A 19820-nucleotide genomic window follows, 5' to 3' on the forward strand; every position below is an offset into this window, starting at 1 on the left:
CTGCTTTGAAAGGAACTATTTTATATTTAATTATTTTTGGCAATTCTCGTGCGCAATCATTGAATTTTAGTCGCGGAAAACGTCCGCCAGCAGAAATGAGTATTTATTTTAATACTTTTATTTATTGAGGGCTCTCTTTACATTTCTAAATACTTTAAAGACAACTTTTAAGGTAACTTAAAGCAATAGTATGTACATTATTTATAGCATCGGCGCACGCTTGGCGATTAAAAGTATTATTATTATTAGTCTTTTATTTTATTTAATTTTCTTTTTTATTTCTAGATTAACATATCGCGCTTTCAAAATACTGTACCAATTTTTATTTGCATGAAGAGTTGCGCCTTGTCGAAAATAATATCGAAGGTTCGCTGCAACTTTCGGTCGGCGTTCTTTCGGAATTACTGCGCCGCAATCTCCACTTTTATTCTTCAACCGTATCGGAATTTAAAAGAGCTTCGCTTGTTGGTATGACGGAGTGGTTCTAGCTATTGCCTCATGTTCGCTGAAAAAGGCGCGTCGAATAAAATTAAATTAAACGTGCGTGTGCTACTCCCTTTTAAATTAGACAGCACCGAAAGAAAGACAAGATTCTCAGAGAATACTCGACAATAAATCATTTCGTTCCTTAATTAGCAGGCACCTGCAGCCTTTTGTTAATTATTTTTTATCCGAGCATTCTCGAGACATTAAAAAAAAATGTATCTTTACGATAAACGACGCGGATGAAAAGACGCGATAGGCAAAAGACTTTAAAACGAATACTCACCAGCCGGTGACATTCTCGGCGGCGTCGCAGGCGTCGATGATCTCGTTGAAGGCATTTCCGGTACCACAGTTTTGCAGTCGAGGGCGACCGTTCACGCAGATGTAGAAGTGATGGCAATCAGCCGGGCTGCGGTAGAACTTGATCCCGACGTCCAAGAACGGGCCGCTCTTCACCTCCGGGCAGCGGAAACCGAGGAAAGTCTCAGCGTCGCAATCTGGTACCTGGTCCGGCCAGTCGCATCGGTAGGTCTCCGGGTTGAAGGCCAGACCCTCGGGACAGTCGAACACGTAGCCCCTGCCGTCCACGCAATTCATAAACTGGCCGCAGTGCTGGTGGTCGCCAATCTTGAAGTAGCCGTACTGATGAGGACAGTCATTAGTCGGGTTCGCCGGCTCTGAAAAAAATAATTTCATCAACGTTATTAATGTCCTCGTTAAATATTGTAATTTTTATTAGGTAAAGAAGACTCGTGGGGCAAAGTGAAATTATTTAACACTTTGCCTCGTGAAAATCTTAAGCGGTAGGAGGTTTTTTTATAAACGTAGGAGCTCACGTAGGTTTGGCCTGCCCGCGCAGTTGATGTCGATCGGATAGCCGCAGGGGTAGTTGAAGCGCGCCTCAGGGTTGAAGTACAGGCCCTCGGGGCACAGCTTCTCTTCGGCTATCCCGTCGATGCACTCGATGTAAGCGTCGCACTGATTTTGCACCGGATAGCGGCCGTTCCTTTCCGGACACGATCCGGACGAGCCGCGCTTCGGCGAGAATTGTTGGTCGTAGCGATTCAGCTGGTTGTCGAATAGCTGATTCGAAAATCGACTGTTTTGACTCAGCGCTAAAACGGCAGTAAAAATTCAACAAAGCTCGATTTTAAAAGCGGTCTCGCGAACGTGAAATTGCGCGAAATAATTAACTTTATCCCGTAACTTTATTAATTTTTACAGAAATAATTTTTGATTATTAAAATAAAGGACACTTTTTTTTTTTAATTCCTTCGCCATCTCGGCCGCCAAACTCGTCCCACGAAAACAACATTGAGGCATCGATTTAATTTAATATTGCGGCACGAAACTCGTTAGACGAGTCCGTCTGGAGAGTTTTAACGTATCGCATTAACACAGAACGACGGCGAAAGTTCGGCGATCACTGGCGCTCGACCTCTATAAAGATATTGCATACATTAAACGTTACCTGCGCATCACTTACGCAACCGATTTGCAGGCGGCGGCATACTGGACTCGAGATTGCCTCGAGGACACCTTTCGAGAAACGAAGTAAAATCGAGCGAAACTTTTCCAAGGATAAATTAAAAAAAAAAAAAGTGGTAGAAATAAAATCGTGCGATAAATTAGAAGAACATTTTCTTCAATACTCTTTCTTTTTTTTTAGCGTCAACGAGATTTATTTCTAGCTCCCTAAAATACGCGAGCCCGTCCCGAAATAAAAGTCGGATTAGATTTTAAATAAACGGTGTTCCTGCTCGCCGCCGGCGATTTTCCAAAGAAGTTTTTCAAGGGACATTTCCGCGGGGTGGAAATTGCGCAATGTAACGAGCGCAAACAACGTGATAGAGAAAGTCTCGTTGATTACAAACTCAATTATCCGTCGTTAGGTCGACGAGGATTAATCCTGCCGCGAAGTCTTTCTGCGCGAAGGTCGGAGGATTTTAAGAGCCACCGGAGTACGCATTCTGCATTAATCGACCTGTTCTGATAATAAAAGAAAAAAAACGAAGGAAAAGAACCGAAAGAAAAAAGAAAAGAAAGAAAAGCAAAAGATTTTCTCTGTACGTTGTAATGCGAATCGCATTGTAATCTCGTTAACGTATAAACGGCACGAGTCTACGGAAGGAAGATTAACATTCACGTGTCTAAGCTTCAAGTTTAAAAATTCATCTCTCCGGTGGCGTGCAAGCGCATCGCATACAAATCACTGAAGCGCTCGTGACCGAGCATACGTAGCGTACAGTAACATGACTGTCAAGTAAACCTACCATTCGGCCCGCGTTGCATTTATAAAATTGGACGTACACAAATTTCCCCCGTGCCCCAGAGTTCAGCCGGGCTAGGGCTCGCCTGAGTCACACGTCGTAATTAATTGCGTAACGTTACACAATATTCAGCACGGACTCGAGAAACTTCTTCTCTTACTCGGACGAGATTCAATTTCTAAAAAGAATCCGTTTGAACGGCAAGTGCGCCTAATAAATCATCGATGAACAATTCTCGTATTAAAGAATCACAAAACACTCGCGAGGTAGAAATCGTTAGCGTTTGAGGTCGAGGCGCAATGTAAGCGATGGGCGAGGACGCGCCGCGGGGTAAAATTTTTTTTTACTCACACGTCGTCGCGGCGAGAACGCCGCAGGTGATCAGCAGGTGGACAATCGGCCTCGAGGCCATCCCGAAGATCGTTGTAAATGCTGGAATTCCACGTTCCTCCTGGCCGAATCTCGAAAGGACGACTACGACGAGCCGCCGGTGCCCGGCGTGCTTTTATCATCTACGCGCGCGGATGAGAGCGGGAGAAGACGGCTTCTCTCCTCGAAGTAAAAGGATGGGCGACCGTCCGTCGTTGATCGAAAATTAGCCGCGAACGATTCATTCATCCTGCGTTTTTGTCTCGGCACGCAGCTTGGAGAACGCGAGCCGTTCTCCAAGCGTGCGACTCGCTCGAAAATAATCGCGCTCGTTTTATTCGGCGAAGGAATACTCCCGGGCGTATAAATTAAAATTTGTATTATTTATTTCGATTGTTCATTTTATACGATTGACTTGTATAAAATTTATAATCGGAAGAACAGAGGCTGAAATTGTTTCGTGTATTTCTGTTCTTTTTTTTTCTTTATTTTTTTTCTCTCCCCCGAAAACTAGAAGATGTTGAATATTTTAATGGCAGATGCTTTAAGAATTGATAACGTATTTTCTTTGCAGTGTTCTGGAATCAGGCTCGTTAGTTCGGGCTTGAATGTCAGGATAAAGAGAAAGATAAATGTCACTCGCGACCGGCCTTGTTCGTCTCGTTGAGACAAGCATCGTCGAGGAGTCTGGCCAATATTTTCTATCCAATAAAAAGCAACGCGCGACGCATTTAGACGCAGTCTATACACGGTTTCCTGCATAATTCATACGCGGTCATAATCGCGCGGATTAGCGCGTAAATATAATTTGCATAAAGAATTGTTATCAGCGGGACTGATTCGACGAGGTCGCAGCGTGAATACCTAATTAACACCTAACTTCTGTCGCGATCTCAAACGCTTTCGCTCGTAAAAAAAAAAACCGACACGAGTCGAAGTACTGAAATTTTAACAAAATTAAGTTTTAATCTCTCTAATATTATTAAAAAAATTTTCTTTCGTTATTCGCAATTATTATAAACGTTAACAATGCGCGTTTTATTATTATTTTTTTAATGTCTTTTACTTTGAAAGAGGCGCGGCCAAATTTCTTTCTCCCAAACAGTTCCTCTCGGTCTTCTCTTCCTCGAAAGCGAAAAGACGAAAAACACGATTGCTTGCATAGGAAGAAAAGAGGAATCTCTACGGCGTAAAGCCTTGACATTTTCCGCCTGGCAACGAGAACGGGTCGCCTCGAATGTGGAAGGTGGTCGTCCGGTGGTCTTCTACGTCGTGCAACGCGCGCGGTTCGACATTTGATTACGTCACGTTCAGAATACTGGCAATTCTTCGAATATATCGCGCCTCGCCGCGATAATTCCGCGTGTTGCAAAATGCCGATTAGCGGCGCGTTAGATTCGATGAATCAGGAGATTTCCGCGGCGATGGAATTTCGCGCGCTTTAATTCTTTTTCCTTTTCTTTCTTCTTTTTTTTTTCCGATCGTATACCGAGACTACGCGCGAGCGTTTGCGCAGCTAAATTGATCGGTCAACGAAAACGAAAGACCGCAAGGATCGCCCGTCTAATGACGGTGTAACTACTGACGACGCGCGAAGTGTCTGACAACGAGCGATCGTTACTACTTCGCTCTTGTGTCCGAGCTACGCTGGCTCTTCAAACTTCTCGGTTCATTTAATTCGCTTTAAAATTTCATCAAACCCTGTCTCACGTCGCCAAACAAACTGTTTAGCACTTCATTAAAATAAAAAAAAAAGAATTAAATTATTTAATTTTTACACGAACAAGTTTAGGATATTCTCGAAATATTGTTTAATCAAACTTCGTCGTGGATTTTTCTATGCGAGCCACTGGACGAGATTAAAAATAGACTGTTTTTCCTCGGTTTAATTTATCGCGCAGATTGAGGCTACTTGCCTCTACGTTTATGCGCTTATATCGAAGTTCGTTTTTATCACGCTTATCTAATCCCGCCGTTTATCCAACGTTAGCCACCGTTCCTCTTCTCACTTCTAATTTTATGTTCATTAATGCCGGTTATACGTGCTCACCGTCGCCGAGCGGTAAAGGGGACGCTTAAATAATATATACGTTGCAATAATAAATTCCAAAAGCCGGAGGGAAATAATAGAAAAGTAACGGGGATAAATAACGAGGTTAACTAATAAAGATATAATGCGGAGTCTTATTCACTCACATGTTCAGGCGTGAAGCCAGCCTCCGCGGCGACCTGTTATTAATCGCAGGACATATCGAAAATATATATTTCAAATATCTATTTTACACACGTCTGCCGCCTGGAAAGTAATAAATGACACCGCGCCTACCACTTTAGCTTTTGAATAATCACTTTTATTTTTGATCCTTATCAATATTAAACAACGTATATAGTTACGTAAGGGTATATATATTACATGGAAAATTCTGTCCTTCTCGTGCGCATATATCTTCCCGAGATACCTCGAGTACCCACCACCCGACCGTCCCGAGAGAAAAAAAAAAAAAAAAAAAAAGATAAAAAAAGTATATCGTCACGCACATGCATCATTCACTCTCATTCTCTCTCTCCCTCTCGCACTCTCGTGTTCACTCCGCTCCTTTCTTTCTCATACTCTTCCTTTTATCCTCCATCTCTTCGTCCCCGTTCCCCTCGATCTTCTTCCGCTTCTATTAAGGACAAGAAAAATTATTTTCTTTTTTTTGGGTTTTTTTTTTTTTTTTTTTCTTTTTTCTTTTTAACGTCTGGTTCTTTCCCGGCGAACGAGAAAAATAGCGCTCTCGCGCTGAATTCCCGCTTCCGCGCCCTTTTTCGCTCTCTTTCCCATCGCGCGTCAGTCGTCGGCGCGGTTATTTTTTTTTTCTTTTTCACCCCTTCGAGAACTCGCGCTCTCGAAACCGAAGTCGGCGCGTTAAGAGCAAAGCGGAGTCGTTGCGGGGCACGTGGCGCGTGTACACGCGGCCGCAAAAATTGCTTACGTAGGAAATTGAAATCGCTATCATTTAATTTAATATATTGATAACCGGCTCGCCTTTTAACAACGTCGCTTCGCGTATCAGCGTTCGAAGATACCAGCAGCGGCGTTCTCCGGGACCAAGCTGGGTCGATCGCCGCCGAGCTTGCGGTTCCGCACGCAATCTACACACTTCTGGAATGACGAGGACACGCGGGATCGCCTTGCATTCTCATCGCCGCGCCGCAGAGAGAACAACGAAGTTTACGGAGAAAAGAAAATAGAAAATAAATCGTTCGCTCGGGCTGATTCACTCGTCGTTGCGACACTCGCACAGAATTTTTCTCTTTTTTTCTTTTTTGTAAATCAGTTTTGTTACAAGATGCATCTTGTATTATATTCGGCTTTCGTTCCTGTCATTCTCGGCGCGTTACTTTTACGGAGAACATACATCTTCGTTAGCCCCACATTCGCACGTCGATACGAGCGCGCGCTCGTAATTATAATCGGAATTGCTTTTCGGTTGCTGATCGCTTATTTTATCGTTGCACATCGCACTTCCGGCGGAGGAGAGGAAGGTAGAGGAAAGGTAATGGATATGGAAAGATATGGCTCTATAATTGGCTCACAAGATCTTCAAATTAGTTAAAATATTAATTTAATTATAATTAAAAAAAAAAGAAACGCAATAATAAACGGAGTATGTGCAAATACTGGATGATGAAATAATTATTTTTAATTAACGCCAGGTGTACACGCAACGACGACGTCACCGTTTGTATTGCTCTTTTATTCCTTGAGATTGTTCTTGAAAGAAAAAAAGGAAAAAAAAAAAATTAAATAAAACGAAATAAAATAAAGCAAGTATCGTCTTTCTCGACCGGAAGTGCGATATTTCTCCGCGTGCCTCCTGCAAACTAATACTTTCAACTTACAGCCGTCGAAACTCTCAAGGTATTCCGCAGCGAGTTACTGCGACTTCAAGGTACACACGTGACATCTGCGCGGGATCCGTCGATCTCGATGCAACCCCGTCGAATAGAACGTCCGATGAAGATATCCCGACGGATATCCCGATTCCTCGGACGTCTCGCGAATGCTTTCAAGTGTCTTTCACTTCGCCGCGCCTCTGAGGACTTTATTCTCCTCCGCGTTCCTCTGATTCGAACGTTCACCTCGCGGTTTTGCATCGCGATCGACGTAATCCCGCCGCCTTGTGCAATAGGCCATTTTTCTTCTACCTAACAATACGAAAGACTAATTAAAAGGGCAAAGAGTAAAACACCGCGTCCACCTTGCCGTTCTGCTATCAGCCTCGCGAGTAGTCTTATCCTCCCGAGATGCACTGAGACCCGCGGTCTCAATGGACCTTGCTAACAATATTTTATACGCGTAAGTAGCGCAATATTTAATTTGACAGGCTGAAGAACACGAGAGAGCTATGCCGTTCGTTCTGACGTCATAAATCTTTAATAAAAAAAAAGTAATTATTTAAAAATATACTCGCCGCCGTAAAAATCACTCTGTATTCTTTCATCCGCGACCCTCCAAATGTCTAAGACTGAGATAAATAATAGATCTGCGAGTTGAATAAATTCGAAAGCCGCGACACGGCTCCCTCGTCGACTTCGACCTCTTCAATCGCCACGTAATATCTCGTCCGTTTTCAAGGAAGGGGATTCTCTAACGTCTCGTCTAATGTCTGGAGAGATGTGTACAGGCACTGTTCTTTCACAGAGTAAACTCCTGTCCGTCGGAAGTAGCAGCTGCGCGGTTCCACGACAGACAGAACGAACATCCGGAGTAGCCTCGCCTTGAATCGCAGCACGCGTTGTCGCGAACAAATTAAATTTTATCACTGATTTCATTTTAATAAGCGTCTTCCTTCGCCTCTTTCTTAACTTCCTTGGCTAAATATTCCCGAGGCTCCTCGATAGGATTTCTTAATCGCGTTTTTATGTACGAAATAATTTCAAGCCTCGCGCTTCGTTTCAGAAAAATTTAAACGCATCGATTGACAAGTAAATTGATTTATAAATTATAGAAGGGATCCGAGCTTTCGCGTGATATTTTAAAGACGTGGTGCGATCAGGCGGCTCCCCGAGATGTTCGCGACATTATTACAGGGGTGGAGGATCAAGACGAAACGAAAAGGAACGGATGCGAGTCGCGTTGCAAAAGTGAAATTCGCGTCTGCGCTCCGTCTGGCTCTACAAACCCGACCGGACTCGACCGTCCGGTTCCCTCCCAACTTAGCTTCGAACTTTGGACGCAACTTTTTACGCAACCCTCGAGTATTATTTAAGCACTTAACTTCACGCCGAAACTCGGCGCGCAATCGGCTCGAAATTTCACCGAAGAGTCCGATCTGCAAACGCCTCCAGGGGTTTACAGACGAGAAGTTTCATACGAACTTCTTATTTCGGAGCAGGTTGTTCCAGCTTTCGTGCAAGCTCGTCTATCAGTCAATCAGACGTCTATTTTTATATTTCTATCCCCATTTTTTTTTAATTAACAAAGACAGACCTGTTGTTAACTTGATAAATTTACCTGACAAGTTTATTTGATAAGGGAGCTTTGCCGGGCTGAAACAATCAGCCCTCGGGCGACGGATTTCGAACCGATCGACACGGCGATCACGAGCGTAGATGCGAATTTGCGACCTCCCTTGATATGTATCGCCTGAAAAATCGAACAGTCTCGTGCGTAGAAAGTATATTCTACTTAGAGTATGCCGCGCGCGTTCCGCGATAGACGCGGGTGGCCTCGTCGCGTTAACGGCGACGGTTCCGCGGGCGTCGCGCGGACCGCGAATGTGCGCGGGGACTGATATGTGTGAAAGGATCACCCTGATCGATATGTAGAGAATAAAAAGCGAGAACCAGGCTCCCTGACCTGCCCCTGTAGCGTGTCGAGCCCGTGTATTCGCGCAGAGAGCACGTGTGTTCATAATTACGTGTACGTGTGTAAATATGCGTGTGTGTGTGTAGATATGCATGTTTGATATATATTTTTTTTCCTCCTCTTCCCTCGCGAGATTAATCGGGGATCCCGTCGCTTCCGCCAAGAGACTCACGCGCGATAAGCTCGAGAGGGACCAAGGTGAACGATCGACTTCGGAACGAACTCACCCCTTGGCGCAATAAACGAGATGCACGAGATACATAAATTTATGCGAGAAAGGTATCCCGCTAAAGAGATTATCATTTCCTCTTACGGTCTGTTACATTTTCCGCACCGCGGACGTCGTACGCGGGCGTCTCCGCCGGCCTAATTAAAAGAGCGCAACGCGATCGAAGGGGATCACGTTCGTAGGCGCGGAGATTCGATCGGCGCCCTGGATTTATTTCCCTTCCTTCCCCCTGTCGTCGTTTCGTCGCGATTTCACGGTGGGAAAGGACGGCGGGGGTGTTGAGCGACTCGAGAGCCGCGGGACGTTTTTTTCCGCACACGGGTAAAATGCGGACGAGCCTAACGAAGTAGTAAAAGTGGCGGAGCAGCTGGACGAAAGTAAATATAGACACGAGAAGAAAACGCTTCGCGAAAGCGATCGCGGTGGGTGGCCGTCGTACCTGCGAACGGCTTAGCCCAACGTTCGGAGCTGCCGACGCTTTGAGACGCGTCGACGCTCGCCTGGAAGATGCACGATCGAATTGCCGGATAGTATGCGCGACGCATATCTCCGTAACGAGCGAAACGTGAGGACGTCTACCGCGCGACTTCGGACGGTTCTCCGTGAAAAAGAAAAAAAAAAAAAAAAAGAAGAAAAGAAAAATAGAAACAGCCCCGATCTCGAATTAATGAGCGTTATTCGTGTCGCTACGTGACTCAAACCGCGTGCCTCGGTCTCGCAATAAATTTCCTCGGCGGCTCTCAGTCGCGTTCGCTTGATTGTTCCGCAATGCGCAATCGATAAGCGTTCCGCGTTACGACTTTTCGCATTTTATTGCAGTCGCGTGTCGCGTCCCGGCGCTGCCTCTTTGCTGACATTCCGCGGATTGTTTCCGATAGATCGTCGCGATCGAAATCAGCGTCGCGGACGAGATGCCGAGCGTGGACGAAGGGGAATGGCTCAGGTGATCGTTGAAGCGAGGATCGGCTTTGCTATCGGTTGCCTCGAATTATCTCGACCCGGGCTAATTGGGGCTTCACTCGTGGCGTGAATTAGTGATCGCCGGCGACGCCCGGCAGCGTACGTTCGCTCGTATCGGAGACGCGCTCTCGCGCTTCCTCCCGACTGCAATTACTCGGGAGTAATCGAAAGGCTATCCTCGATCCATCGCGCGGAACACACTAGCGGACAGAGAAGCACAACGGACTTGTGCACGTACTTACGGAGAAAACGGCTTGTCTCGAAACACCGAAGATATGTACACGAAAACGAAATCTTACCTCGCGCCGTCTCCCTTCCTGCACCCACCCCCTCTCTCCCGGCGTCTAATCCCGCAGGAAATTGGACGAATTGTAAAGTCGATCGTGAGAAAGAGATCGCTTCGCCGAAGCCGTACCCCGACCTGCTCGTTCCGCGCTCTCCCTTCTGTTTCCAGCCGAAATTTATCCCGATACGTGTCTCGACTCCGAACGAGAAATCTCCGATCTCTAAAGCAAACCAAGTTAGAAGTAAAATGCCGATTAAGTGAAACGAGATTAATTTCTCTCTCTCTTTTTTTTCTTTTTCTTTTTTCTTTTTTCGCGACTCTTGAAATCTGGGTTCCTCACCCTTCGACACTTCTTTCTGCAGCGAGCTCGTTTTCGTGCTTCGCTCTCAATCCTTCGTTGGGAGGCGACGCGCTTAAATTCTAGATAATTTATACAAATTGCGTGTAAATTAATAATCAAAGGATTTACTCGAGGTAAGACGTATGTAAGTACTGTAGTAAGCTTAGATATACGATTATAATATGTTAGACTAAACTCCTTTTTTTTTTCTTTTTGGGAAAGACTAAAGTTAGGCAAAAGATGACGTTTTTCTTGCTTCTTCTCCTCCCTTCCATTAAAGTGTCCTTTCTTTACGCATTCTTACGCACTCTCTCGAACACACTCTCGTCTTATTCTCTCAGGCGTGTCTCGCATTTTTTTTTTCTCTCTCTTTTTTTTTTTGTCGTTTCGCCCCGCTCGGTTTCTCTCTCGCTTTTCCGCATTCTCACCTTTGTTTCTCATTCGTCCTCTCGCTCCGACGATACATTCTTATCTCGTACTCGTTTCCCATTCACGGACTAGCGATAAATTTCAACTTATATTAGCAGTTAGAACGTTCTCTTGGAAAACACAAGTTTCGCCTTATACTAATAATGGTAATGGTCTCTTCATCTTTCCTCCTGCGTTCTCCCCCGTTTTTTTTTTTCTTTTTTCGTTCACCCCGCAGCCCTAGCTCTCCCGTTTCCACCCCCCCAACCCCTCGATATTTTTTTTCGCCTGCGATCTGGTCAACGACGGTACTATACAACTAGAATAATAAATATTGCCGCAAAATTATTTGCTACATTCGTCCCAAATAGTAGTCAACAAGTCCGACCCCCGGAGTATCGCGGCTCTTAATCTTCCCGTTCGCGTTGCCGATCGAAAGAAACTTTCGAGTGGACAATCGAGCGTCAACGGCACCTTAGAGCGACTTGTTTTTTTTTTTTTCCTCACGGTGCTTATAACTGTATCAAAGTGCGAACTCTCGTAAAGATTAAAACTTGAAAATAAGAAGTGCTAAAGAACAATGAACTTACCTCCGACGAAAGGAGCGTCAATAGGCGCGATTACAAAATATTAGCGCCAATTTCGAAGCGAGTTTCCTCGCCGAGGAAAAAGTTACAGGTTCTGAAAAGCCGCGCTTAAACTCCACCCCTCCCCTTTCGCGTGAATTTAATACCGAATAATCATATTAAATATTCTATTTTTGTTTTTTTTCTTTTTTTTTTTTAAGTTATCTGTTCAAGCGTGTTCAACCTTCAATTACAATCGACAGCTCGTCCAGCTCCGAAAGAATCCTTTCGAAATTCGAGCCCGAAAACCGCCGCGACCTCCGAGGGGGTCTGATTTCATCGGTGATCACCCGATGCCTAGTCGCGCGCGCAAAGATGTTATCAGTAATGCAGTAGTAATAATATCTCTCTCTTTTCCCGCTCCATTCGTGTGTTAAATATCCGTTAGTATCCGTTCTCGGTGCCGCGCGCGGTGCTCCTTCAATCGTCCCAGGTGGGGAAGCTATCCTGATCGATGAACAGGTTCTTGCCCGACTTCGCCGACGCGGTTTGGTCGATGTGGCGGCCGCTCTCCGCCGTCCCCGCTTGCCTCTGCTGTTGATGGCTGCCGATCCCGATGAACTGCTGCTGACTCGGCGTGCCGCCGAAATTCGTGCTGCCGAACACCGGCTGGCCGAACACGTCCAGCTGCTGGCTCTCGTAGATGCTGCGGTCCGGCGTGTACGACTTCTGCTGCTGCCGGTGATGATCGGTCACGGTCAGCTCGATGTTGCCCGCCGTTTCGGTGATAACGACGTCGTCGACGTTCTCCGAAGCGTTCGCCTCCTCCAGGCTGCTGTTCTTGATGCCGTACTGGAAGTACATGATGAAACCTGCCCGCAGAAGCGGTGCTTCGATTAATCAGGACTCGCTGAACGGAAACTGTCGTCATTTTACGTTTAAAGATTTTATGCTTCGGGACGAAACTTCCTTTTCCTTTCATTTATTTAAATTAATTAAAGCTTAATTTTATTAATGCATCAATTTAAGAATGTGCACGCATTCGGAGTTTGTTGCCGAAAATTTATTTCGCGTAGAAATGAGGGTAAATAACACGCGCAAAGTGAGCGTTCTGTAATGTCTAGTAAAGAAAAGAAAAAACGCAATTTAGCTGACTCCTTCGTTCATGAATATCTCGAGGACAGTTTGCACCATTGTAACTTAGTATTTAAGAAGAATATAAGACTATACCTAGGATCATCCAGACCGTGAATCTGACCAGGGTAAGGATGCTAAGCTTGAAAATGAGATAAACGTTGACGATTACGGCGATCGCAGGGACGAAGGGTAAGCCTGGAGTCATGAACATTACGCTGCTCCTGAAAAAGAAAAAGAAAAAAAAAGAAGCGACGCGAATAATTAGTATTTAGATTAATCGTCGAGCTTGTCTCGTCGCCGAGTGCAGCTCGAATTACGCAATTGCAAGTTGCACCCGCGTGAACTTACCTGTTTTGCGGCTTTCTGCTAATGACGAGAAGAATACCGATTATGGCGAAGAGAAATAAAAATAACAATATCGTTGTAAATGTTCCCATGTTACCTGGAAAAAAAAAAAATAAGAAAAAAAAGAATTATATTTAAATCTGCATTTTTGTGATATATTAGAATGCGTAAAAAATGTTCATTAAAAATAGCGTAAATTTCTCACCCATCCCGCAGACGATAATCAAGTCAAAAATAAGGATCAAGATGTATAAGATCCCGACGAGCTTCATAACGTAACGTCCTGACGCCTCCGTCGCAGGACCTCTGTCCACCCACGGAAATATGGCAGGACAAAGATATTGCGCCGCCTGCAAAGTGCGCCCATTCATTAGCCTTGCAACAATCACAGTTCCTTAGATTAAAAAATAATTTCACGTGTAATTTTCTTAATTAATATCTTAATAATTATATAAACATTTAAATGTATTAAATGGCAGGTTTAAAGATAAATAATTTTTCTCTCTCCGCCCAGATTTGTACACACACAAAGATCCAAATGGAAGAAGGAAATAAAAAGGGAGGGTCGTTCGTATTTCGTAAAAAAAAAAAAACGTAATCGAATAAAGGTTTATCGAATGCGCCGGGATGGCGGCCTTATTCCGCCATCGTTTTTCGATTACCGATCGCTACCTGGAGCCGACGCTGCAGATAATTTAACGGTGGCCCTATGATCGGCGTGTTTCCGGGATATTGATGAGCGCTACCGCAACTCGAGGCGGCCGCGGCCGCGTGCACGCTGCCGTAGAATTTGTTCTCCGTCCTGTCGCTTACGAGGTACTGGTCGTCCTTACCCAGCCCGACTTCATCCTCCTCGCCGCCGTACGTGTCGTCCGAATCCGGCGACGAGCTGTTGCATCTCCTCACCCGCCGCACCTGCAACGGCGGGACGTTAATTTTAAAATTGCGCAATCTTACCTCGGTTCGTTCCCGCGGTTGATCCAATTTCGCGGAGACGGGAAAGAAATTCTATAAAAAGAGAGGGAAAAGGTTGCAGCGCCATTATCTCGAAAATTTTATTAATCAGTAACGAAAAGAGAGAGAGAGAGAGAGAGAAAAAAATCTTGACTCTTATTTAAGAAAATCGTTTACTGCTGTATACAAAATATAAGAAACCTTAGAAAATGCAGAGGGAGTATCAAAGAAGGTAAAAAGAAACGACGGTCCACGGCGAACAAACGTTTAACGTAATTGAACTCAAAGGAAACCGCCTCCTGCCTGCAAAGAACTGCCGAAATAAGAAAGCGGTATAAAATGCACAAGGTAGACTGAGGAAATCGAAAGAAGGAAAAAAAAAAAAGAAATCCTTATTCCCTCGGGATGGAAGGAGTTTCTGCAATTAGACGACGACGCGGGCAAATCGACCACTTCGCCGTCTTTTGGTAGCGGCGAACGTGATCTCACCATGATACGTTGCCCGTTGTTCGTGGTCGTGAACTCTGGCTGGGACGATTGCACCGAATTAAGCGCGGTGGCGAGCTGATCGGGCCTGAGTTCCTTGCCGTAAGTCACCTGGCCGTTTCCCTGCGTCTCCTTCGTCGGCGACCGGCACGGCGTCCGCAGACTCTGCGGCAGCAGCTCGATGAGGTTCGTCGAATGCGGCTGGTACCGCAGTATCAGCACGCACGTGGACACCAGGGTGTACGCCAGCAGGGTGCCTGCGCGAAAAGAAACGGAGGGAAAACTCACGGGCGTTATTTTTTATCGCACGCCGCCGTAGCGAAACTTTCCGCCTTGCGAGAGCTTCAAGATTCGACGAGTGCGCTCGGCAAAGTTCAACGAGCGGGGAAATAAAAATTTCCTGAACGGGATGATTCGACGATATTGGAATTTCGCATTGGCACGATTACTTTATAAGTATTTTATGTCGAGGATAAAATATTTAACGTTATATATGTAAATATTTAATACGCGTTTGACATTATTTTAGTTGATATATATATCTCTGCTTTTCCGGAGTGGTTTTATAATTAGGAACGTTTTAATATTATCGGTTATTAAATATTTCATACATGCTTTACTTGTCGAAAGTCGTTCATTAGATTATTTATTGAGCATACGCGATTCAGCGATAACGATTTAATTCTGTTTCACTGTAGCTGACAATAATTTTGAAGAACAGTTAATAAATACGATACGCGATTCGGTCCGAAGATTACTTCGCAAAATTAAGAGACCATTCCAAATGATTATAATCAGAAGCCTTACCGATCGACATCATTTCCACCAATACTTCCAGCTGGATCAAGAGCGCGGCGAAAGCGGCGCACATGCCGGAAGTAAAAGTCGCAATCGCGGGGGTGCCAGTCGCCGGCCAAACTTGGCTGAGGCTCCTGCAAAAGTGATACATGAGCGTTAAAAACCCCAACATCCCGACGCCCTTCTTTCTCCAGAAATTTTCTCGCTGATTTATTTTGCAGGCTCAGCTATTACCGAAATATAAGGCCATCCTGAGCCATCGCGTAGACTATTCTAGGCATCGGAAACATGCTGCCGAACATGGAAACCGTCAGGCCCGCCAGCGCGCCGACCGCGACGATGTACTTGCATTTGTAGGCCCCGACTTGGCCGAACATCTCCACCAGCGCCGAATCCTGATCGACCTGGTCGTACGGAACTGAAACATGAGATTCGCGAGTACGTGCTGGGAGCCACGCAGCGACAAACCCTCCGTTCCGCGGCGATATCGCTCGGGAAACTCGCCCGCGAGTTTCGGCAATCAACGTTTCCAATAACGACCCCGCGCGCACCGTGATAATAATATATCCGATACAAACGGTCGCAATAATGCCGGAGTTACGAACTCTCATTTGCGAGGAAGTTTCGTAACGATTTTATCAACGCGCTGTTTCGCGAGGCGACACGCCGCGGTTTCGAATTTTGGCAGAATCGACGCCGGGCGAAGCGGGAGGCCCGGATTCGTGGTCGACACTCTTCCAATTTTGATTTCAAATATAATAAATTCACGTCAAAAATAAGAGAGAGATTATAAATAAAAAGAAAAACAATTTCTCACGTCACCGATCTCTTGTTATTGAAGCTAAGCGCGAAAACACGTAAGGGAAGAAAAAGAAAAAGGAAAAAAAAAAAAAAATAAAAGGAAAAAAAAGAAAAGAAAAAAATTGAGCACATTATTCTATTCGAGTGCGAGACGCGGGTAGGCGTACATTTTCATTAACGAGGGGCCGATCAATGATCGACGACGTTCTTAATGATCTACTCACCGATCAGTGTCAGGACCATGCTGCTGGTGACATAAGCGACGAGAATTATGATCAACGAGGAGACTATAGCGAGCGGGATACTCCTCTTCGGATTCGTCGCCTCCTCGCCAGTGGTGGCTATTATGTCGAAACCGATGAAGGCATAGAAGCACGTCGCCGCGCCGGTGAAGACCTGCCAGATAAGAGATAGATCCAGTCTTTCATCTCGCGTCGGGTACAGACGGCGGAGACCGATTCGTAGGACGAAATGCGATAAAGCGGAGCGAAAATAAGATATCGAGCGGAAATCCGAGATGGAAAATCGAGTTGCGCGTTCAAACAGTACCGCCGGCCCTTTAGGTAAATGTCACGGCGCTTTTATCGAACCGCAACGCAGAGTTTACCGTGGAATTTGTATCTCGCGTCGCGGGCAATTGCGTCACGGACTTGCTTGCTCGATTTGGCAACGGGACCGAATACGAGGGTGTGTACGAGGTAATTAATTGGAGATCGATAGGAGTAGCAGATTGTTCGACGCGAGTCCGCCCCGCGGCCACCGTCGCGGCGTACTTTCCCATCGCTTCTACCACCGGCCTCGGTCGGATTTTGCTCCAAGTATCGCCCTCCGAATGGAATATTCAAGCCTTTACATATTTTACTCCCCCGCCGGTGCGCTTATGAATCTTCGATGTGGCCCCCGAGAAAATAAAAAGAAGGAAAGACGCGCCGGTGGAGTAATCGGCGCGCGGTTCTGCCACGCGGAATAGGTCACTCGTAGTTTCACTCGTGCTTCATTAGCGAACAGTAGATCTGTCGCGGACAGGGGTGAAATAAAGGGGATCCGCGTAAATCCCGTCGTCGCAATTCCACCGGCCCTCGACGTCGAATTGCTCGAGTCCGCGCCGCTCATTTTCCGCTGATCGATTCCGACCGTTCCCGGAGAAAATAACGAAACGAACGAACGAGAAGGGTCGAAGGAGCGAGGAGGAAGCCAAAGGTCGCTAAAAAGGTAGCGCCGAAACTCGCCGATGAACTTTTCAACGGCGGCGTGGGATCAAGGAGTATTACACGATGGAGTTTCGGGCGGAAGTTAACGCGAGTTTCTCGCAAAGCGGTCAAAAGGTGGGCGGCGTGTAATCGGCACTCCTGCCGCTGCGTTTAAACACCCTACCGACTTTTCGCATCCCACGTTGGGGACATGCTTCGCAGAAGCGCAGCGTGTAAATTGCAAACGGTGGGTGATTCTCGCGGCAAACGGTTGACCCTTCGAATGCCGCGGTAACGCGAAGTCGGTGAGCAACGGGAGCTTTTCATCGAGACGCAGAGAACTGCAAGCCGCGCGGGGCGCAACGACCGGTAATCCGAACGATGCCCGAAGGGCTCGTCGCGAAAAGCACGTCGCTTGTACGCGAATTTCCCGCGGAAACAAAGAAACTCCAACGAGGGCATGTGGAGTGACGTCGAACGTTTTTTCGAAACTTTCGAAAGAGCAAGCTGCCGGGTTTTCTTTTATTTCTTTTTTGTTTTTTGTTCTTTGACAGAACTTGCGTTTCAAATTAATTATTCGTTACTCCGCTCTCACGATGGAGAAGGGTCGTTCCGGGCGGTTGTTGCAGAGATTGAAGTTTTTGAATCGCTCGTGGTGATATGCGGGAACCCGCGGCTTCGCATAACTTTGCCGCAAAGGCGATGCCGAGTATTGAGAGAAGTAGATTTCTGTGTTTGCGAGAGCAAAGAACTACAAAGAAAATCATTCGAGCGAGAGCACGCGCGACGTTAATCCGAACTCTCGCTGAAGCTCCGGAGATGCCTCGCTGTCGCTGGCGCTCGAAAATCGCCGTTTCGAGTTAATTATCCGCGAGGAAAATAAATCCACCCCCGCGCGCGGGGATATTTTAGTCTCGGAAATAAAGAGGGAACGTGGGCGCGTTCTTTCGGATTTTTATAAGACGACGTATGAGCGATAAAGCACAGGACATTGAAAGGGGATATGAAAAAAGGCTCTTAAAGCGAGTCGTGAATCTTTCAACGAGACAGCTGACCCTGTTAGTTCCTGCACGCGTTATCCCTTCATCCGTTACATTGCGCAGAACTAGATTATCTTTAAATACTTCGCGCTTCATATCTCGCTTCGTCCGCGTAATTAAAAAAAAAAAAAAAAGAAAGATAAAGAAACCGCCGCGAAAGAAAAAAAAAATCGAGTAAAAGAACTCGTCACTTTGGTCTCAATAATAAATAAAACCGGTACTTTTCTCTATTTAATTTCGGTTTCCACCCTGGATCTGCTTCTGCACCTAATCTCTTCGTTCTTTCACACGCAACGCTCTTCTCGGTCGGGGAGAAAAAAGAACTTTAAAGTACTAGGGGAAACAGTAATTTATGGCCGTTGTCAAAGAATTAGTACCTCTTCCGAGTGAATTACGTTACGCCGGGCACTAAGTCGCCGTAAGCGAGTAAATTAAAAATGCCGCAACGTAGACGCGTCGTTACGCATTAACGGGCCGGCGATCTTATTCTTCCCGACGAGCGAGCCCTCGTCCCCGTGTTACGGTATATAAATTTACTCGGAGCGGATCCTTCGTCAAAGAATTACACGACGAAGGAGCTTTAGACTTACTGCCGAATTCCCTGCGCACTTCGACGTAACTTTATCTCGCGTTTTATAGCTCGAGATTCGAATACCGCGATGCGACCCGCCGCCGCGGTTCTTTCATTACGAATACGGGCTTTTATTCTGTATACAAAACGCAGAATATTCGTGAACAAATAAGGATGAATAATTTTACAGGGGCTTGACATTTTTCTTGAAAGTATCGCGGCGCAGAGACGTGGAAGCGTATATTGCACCGGAAGGAAAGGAATAAATCTTGAGGGAGAGAAAGAGAGCGGGTGCACCGGAAAGCTGGGCGCATCTCCCGTATTACATTTCGTCTGATTGATTTATTCTCCGGTTTCGACGGGAATTGCGTCCGCAGATGGAGCGCTCAAAGACCAGTAGAGCCCCGCGGTCGTGAACAATAAACTGCAAAGTTATACTAGAGAATAAAAAAGGAACGGTGACGAAGAGAGTGGAAATCGTCAAGTATCGAAACGCAAAATTCGATAACGAGTCAACGTATCGAATTAAACTTCGCAAAAATTAAAAAAAAAAACTAATTAAAAAGTATAAAATTAATAATAATAAAAAATAAAAATCTCCAAGTTAAGTTATTTTTGGATTTGGAAGGAAATTACATTAAACTCAGTTCGCGCTCGACGATTTTTTCCCCGGCGCGGAACAAAAAACGTCGCGCGGCGCCGTGTAATTTCTACGTTTTGCCCGGTCTTT

General features: G+C 45.7%; 2 protein-coding genes across 2 annotated transcripts in view; both read right to left on the reverse strand.

Annotated features, from left to right (window-relative positions):
• Positions 1-102: 102 nt before the first annotated feature.
• LOC139112215 (protein obstructor-E) lies at positions 103-11245 on the reverse strand. The gene is made up of 4 exons (XM_070673090.1): positions 3108-11245; positions 1323-1601; positions 770-1163; positions 103-505 (listed from the first exon to the last, which is right to left on the reverse strand). The coding sequence occupies exons 1-4, from the start codon at positions 3166-3168 to the stop codon at positions 448-450; spliced, it is 792 nt and encodes a 263-aa protein (XP_070529191.1). The 5' UTR covers positions 3169-11245; the 3' UTR covers positions 103-447.
• Positions 11246-11386: 141 nt separating this feature from the next.
• The window catches only part of LOC139112208 (solute carrier family 7 member 14), a 58537-nt gene continuing 50103 nt past the window's right edge, over positions 11387-19820 (reverse strand). The window contains exons 8-16 of the mRNA XM_070673073.1: positions 16514-16685; positions 15723-15906; positions 15498-15622; positions 14694-14947; positions 13923-14165; positions 13456-13600; positions 13254-13347; positions 12999-13126; positions 11387-12640 (exon numbers count right to left, since the gene is read on the reverse strand). Coding sequence (XP_070529174.1) covers positions 12249-12640; positions 12999-13126; positions 13254-13347; positions 13456-13600; positions 13923-14165; positions 14694-14947; positions 15498-15622; positions 15723-15906; positions 16514-16685 — 1737 coding nt within the window. The 3' untranslated portion in view covers positions 11387-12248. The remainder of the gene's footprint in view (positions 12641-12998; positions 13127-13253; positions 13348-13455; positions 13601-13922; positions 14166-14693; positions 14948-15497; positions 15623-15722; positions 15907-16513; positions 16686-19820) is intronic.

The sequence above is a fragment of the Cardiocondyla obscurior genome, linkage group LG27, assembly GCF_019399895.1.
Source record: "Cardiocondyla obscurior isolate alpha-2009 linkage group LG27, Cobs3.1, whole genome shotgun sequence".
Lineage (NCBI taxonomy): Eukaryota > Metazoa > Arthropoda > Insecta > Hymenoptera > Formicidae > Cardiocondyla > Cardiocondyla obscurior.

Coding starts and splice junctions, on each gene's coding strand:
- LOC139112215 (XM_070673090.1), bottom strand. CDS start 3,168: ATGGCCTCGAGGCCGATTGTCCACCTGCTGATCACCTGCGGCGTTCTC. Junction 1,602..3,107: donor CGTTCTCGCCGCGACGACGT/GTGAGTAAAAAA, acceptor CTGCCGTTTTAG/CGCTGAGTCAAAACAGTCGA. Junction 1,164..1,322: donor CGCGGGCAGGCCAAACCTAC/GTGAGCTCCTAC, acceptor TATTTTTTTCAG/AGCCGGCGAACCCGACTAAT.